Source organism: Prunus avium, chromosome 7, assembly GCF_965620075.1.
Source record: "Prunus avium chromosome 7, drPruAviu1.hap1.1, whole genome shotgun sequence".
NCBI lineage: Eukaryota > Viridiplantae > Streptophyta > Magnoliopsida > Rosales > Rosaceae > Prunus > Prunus avium.
The window spans coordinates 2058495-2063896 of NC_142290.1; the positions used below are offsets into that span (position 1 = coordinate 2058495).

The window sequence follows — 5402 nt, forward strand, 5'->3', positions numbered from 1 at the left end:
TCTCCGTATATCGATCAATCATACGGGTCATTACACGACTGTCCCTAACCAACGGTTCATGCTGCACTGGTTCTCCATTTGGCCCCATGGGTTTTTCATAAATTCTTGTCAAGGTCGTGTTCATTGGATCCGGTTCGTACACGTCTTCAGAATCATAATCATACTCATCCTCCACAATCATGTTATGGAGGATGATGCGTGTCATCGTTATGCTCCTCAGCACCTCCTCATCAAACAGACGTGCCACACCTCTAATAATAGCCCACCGGGCTTGGAGGATACCAAAGCACCTCTCCACATCTTTTCTGTACCTCTCTTGATAGATAGCAAAGAATTTTTGCTTCTAGGATCGGGGATGCCCCATTTTGGTAGACTGTATTGTTGATTTGATAGGTGATATTTGGGGATTCACCTCTCAAAATATCATTCAACACCGGGGATTGACCCAAGACATTCAAGTCGTTTTGAGATCCGGCAACTCCGAAGAAAGCATGCCAAACCCATGTATCAAAACCTGCAACGGCTTCAAGGATGATACTTTTTTGGCCTTTCCGATTCCCATAATCTCTTTGCCAAGCAGTTGGGCAATTCTTCCACTGCCAGTGCATGCAGTCGATGCTACCAACCATTCCTGGAAATCCTCGAGTTTCGGCTATTTGTAGAAGTCGTTGTAGGTCCCTGGGCGTAGGCCTGCGCAGGTAGTCCCTGGGGTACAGAGTTTCGACTGCATCACAAAATTTCACCAAGCTCTCCAAAGCAGTGGACTTCCCCATCCGGGCAATCTCATCCACCTGATCAGCAGATGACCCATATGCCAATATTCGTATAACAGCTGTGAACTTTTGCTCGGGAAGAAGTCCCAAATTTCCAGCAGCATTTTTCTTTTGAACAAAGTATTCATCATAATTGCAAATATCATGCATGACTTTATTGAACAAATGAGGTTGCATTCTATGTTGCCTTCGAAAATCAACATCAGAGTACAGAGAAGTTGGGATAAAATAATCTTCCAGAAGATTCTTACCCTGAGAATGTCTATGTCTGTCCACATTCGGGCCACGGCCTTCTCGTGAACCACGGTGACTCTGGTTTTCTTCATCAAGCAAACCCACTACTATGACAAGTTGCTGATCTAGTTCTCTCTGCGCCCTTTTGCCTACAGCTCGTCTATGCCTTCTTTCTCTAGTTTCTCGCATTTGCCTCTCCAACACCTTGTTCATGTCTTCCATGGAGAATGGAGTATGAATTCTAAACTCTGAGAAATGAAAATAAAGAGAAGATGTGGTGTGAGAGATATGAGTTGAGCCTCTGGTTTTATAGAATAATTTAGGCCGATAAAGATGACATGTGGCGCAATTTTAGAGGGTGAAAATCTTATCTGAAATTTGAAATTCATATGAAATTTATATGAAATTTGAAACCGAAAATCTTATCCAAAAATTTTATCCGATTATGAGATATGAATAGTATTGACACATAGGAACCCAAAAATCTTATCCGAAAATATTGTCCAAATTAATTATTTAGGTAAACAAATTTGTGAAAAAAACAAAAAAAAGAATAGTGTTTGCCCTCAGCCATGGCAACTGCTGGAAACCAACATTGCTTTTTGCAAGGGCAGCCACTATTCACATGAATAGTAGCTGCCCTAGCCCCCCTCTTGCCATGGCAAGGGTTTGATTGCTGGAAGTGCTCTTAGGGTTTAGGGTATATTGAAACGACACCAGTTTTCTCTCAATTGTTTTTGGTCAATTACGCCCTTGGTAACACGCATTTGAATTCCAGAAAAACCAAAGCCCACCTATTTATTTAATATTTAAGACGTCGATTTATTATAGAGCACTGTGAAAAGTATTTACTACAGCGTTTTATTTAACATACTGACGTAGTAAAGATTTACAACGCCACCATAATTAAAAAATTGTCGTCTTATATCTATATTAAACGACATTTTATTTGTACTTCCGACGTCTTTAAAAAACACGGTCCTTCGCAATCTAAAATTTGAAGAATTCCCCTTAACTCTAAAACATTTCGCTCTCTCTCTTCAACTCAAATTCTAATCTTAGAGTTTTCGCTCTCCATCCTCCGTCATATTAGATTGCGCTCTCCCTCTCAAAGCATTGGTTATATTCTCTGAGCTTTTTCTACCTGTAAGTACAAACCCTAATCTCTTTATTTAATGATATTGCGTTATGTCTTCTTAAATCAATAAATGATTTCGTTGGTTTTGGTAGCTATGAGTTCTTAATATATGTTTTGGGAGCTATAAATCGGGAATGGAATTTGAAAAACCCATTTAGTGTTTGCATGCTTGTCATAATGACTCTCTGTTATGGATTCATATATGTTTGGTTGGCCATGGGTTCTTGGAAAATGATTGGGAATTGGATATTTATGTTTTGGGTTTTTGTAACCTACGACGACAGTCGATGGACCAAACCGTCGTCTATATTGTCGTTATACATTGGTATTTCTATTAGTTCCTTTGTATGAAATGTTTTTTTGGGTTTTGGTAGCCTACAGACGACGATATCTCTAGTAACTGTCGTCTTTAGGCTACCTAAACCAGAACATTGTTCTTCAAAAGCAATACAAATTTCTGGATTTAGGTAGCCTAAAGACGACAGTATCTCCAATAATTGTTGTCTTTAGATTACCTAAACCCAGAACATTGTTCTTCAAAAAGCAATAAAAATTTCTGGGTTTTGTTCGCCTAAAGACGACGGTATCTTCAATAACCATCGTCTTTATGCTACCTAAACCCAAAACATTGTTCTTTAAAAAGCAATACAAATTTCTGAGTTTGGGTAGCCTAAAGATGATGGTAATTGGAGATACCGTTGTCTACATTACTATAACAAGACGATCATTTTGTAAATACCGTTGTCTGAAACTTGTTTTGTTTTGTTTTGTTTTCAAATTATTCTCTGCTATGTGAATACCATCGTCTGTCATTGCTGGTCTTTTCACTTTATTATATATATGATTGTATAGTGTGGGAGATGGAAAAGTCATGGATGCATGTGGATAGAAGATCGAATGCATATGAGTTAGGGTGGAAGGATTTTTGAATTTTGTTGTAGAAAATCTTGGAAATACACCTCATATTCATTGTCCATGTGTTAAACGTGGGAATATTCGATTTTGGGGTTGGAATTATAAGGGATCACTTATACTTTAATGGAATTGACCAAAGCTATAAGATTTGGACATGGCACGGAGAACCTTGCGAATGGACTACTAATCCTAGTAGAAATATGGAAGAAGATGAGCAAAGTAGGTGCAGTTTGTTTCTGAAGAATTGGGGATAGATGATAATGATTTAGGCGATATTGGATCTGATCCTTATAAGTTTGCCAATGTGATTGGAGATGGAGATCAACCATTGTACCCTAGTTGTAGTAAGTACACAAAGTTGTCGGCTTTGGTGAAGTTATATAATTTTAAATCAAAACATGGGATGAGTGATGTATGTTTTACAGAATTATTGATATTTCAAGGAAATTTGCTTCCAAAAGGAAATACGATACCTTCCTCTATGTACGAGGCAAAAAATACTTTATCTGCTTTGGGGATGAGTTATGAGAAAATCCACGCAAGCCCCAATGACTGCATCTTGTATAGGAAGGATTATGAAGGTTCAACTAATTTTCCTACTTGTGGTATCTCAAGGTGGAAGGAAGGCAAAGATTCAATCTTGAAAGAGGGTGTGCCAGCGAAGGTGGTGTGGTATTTTTCGCGAATTCCAAGGTTTAAAAGGATGTTTCAATCACGTAAGACAGCTAAGAGTTTGACTTGGCGTGTTGATAGAAAATCAATTGACTGTCATATGCCTCATCCAGCAGATTCCCCGTCTTAGAAACTTGTTGATGATAAATGGCCCGAGTTTGGTAAAGAGCTGAGAAACTGGAGATTGGCTTTCTCATCTGATGGATTCAATCCCCACAGTTCTTTAAGAAGCAGATACAATTGTTGGCCAGTTATCTTAGTTACATATAACCTCCCACTATGGCTTTGCATGAAACGAAAGTTCATGATGTTGACCTTGTTGATACTCGGTCCTAAACAACTCGGAAATGTTACAGACGCCAGCCTTTAATTGATGATTGAAAACACTACTACAAAAAGTGCAAAAGATGACCATAAAAAGACGACAGTAGAACAAAATACCGTCGTTGTGTTTAGAAAGACGACGGTAACAGAAAACCGTCGTGGATAAGTAACTTAAACAACTAAAAAATGGAGGTCAGCTTGAGTATTTTTTAAAATGACACACCCCAATGAAAAAGCGTTGTCTTATTAAAATGGTTTTCTTCAGAGTTAAATTCTGACCGAAAAACAACGATAGCAGGTATGAAGCCACTGACGTAGAAAGTGAAGACGTCGGTTCAACAAAAAAGCCGCCGTGTGAACTACTACATAAACACGACCAAATGTTCTTAGTGAGTGACGTATAATATTATGGAATTGACGTTGGTATATTATAAAAAAATGACGTGTTAAATCAATGTACCATGACACGGAAGATATATTTAACGACTTATTACTTGGGTGTGTACCACAACGGTACCTACAACACTATTGTCGTATAGAGTAGTAGAGAACAACGACAATAGAGGAGTAGATAACGACATCTAAATTAGAATATCCATGTCATATTTATAAAATATCAAAACGTAATTACCACGTCAGTTTATTCAATTAGCGATGTATAATATTTATTTACCATGTCCTGACGTTAAATTTACCGTCGTATTTATTCAATTTATACGTCTGTCTTCTCTGTAAACCGCTGTCTTAATTTTTATTATTTTTAAGGTTTTTGTTTTTTTGGTAGCCTACGACGGTTGATCTACAAAATGACAAGAACTGAGAAAACCGTCGTCACATGAAAATTAAAATGAGATCCCAAGAGGAATGAATTCTTACCATCGAGATCTTTGGATCTTGATCTTACCAAAGTGACGTTGAAGTGGTTTATACTGAACACTTTAGCTTCTATCCATTTGAAATCTGAAATGTATAAGAACCTAAAGAGACTCTTCAAATGTATAAGAACCTAAAGAGACTCTTCAAATCAGATTTCAAATGGATAAGAAGCTAAAGTGTCACTATAAACCATTTGTCTTTCAGATACACAAACCATAGTGATGTGAGACAGAGCCAAGGGCAAGAAGAAGTTGGAACCCTAATTAAAAACTGAGAGTTAAAAAACGCGTGAAAAAAATCATATTTATACAAATTATCCTGGATATCCACGTCGGTTCTATTACATGTAGCGACGTCAAATTTATATAATAATCGTTGTTTCGTAATAATTGCAGACGTCATTTCCGTAAACTAAGGCCAACGCCTTTTAAAATCAACAACGTCGGTTATGCATAAAATGACGACGTGGT

General features: G+C 37.6%; 1 protein-coding gene across 1 annotated transcript; it reads right to left on the reverse strand.

Annotated features, from left to right (window-relative positions):
* Positions 1 to 251: 251 nt before the first annotated feature.
* LOC148292801 (uncharacterized) lies at positions 252 to 1229 on the reverse strand. Its single transcript, XM_088244022.1, has 2 exons — positions 975 to 1229; positions 252 to 881 (listed from the first exon to the last, which is right to left on the reverse strand). Exons 1-2 carry the CDS (start codon positions 1227 to 1229, stop codon positions 252 to 254), a joined length of 885 nt encoding a protein of 294 aa, XP_088100148.1.
* Between the last annotated feature and the right edge of the window lie 4173 nt (positions 1230 to 5402).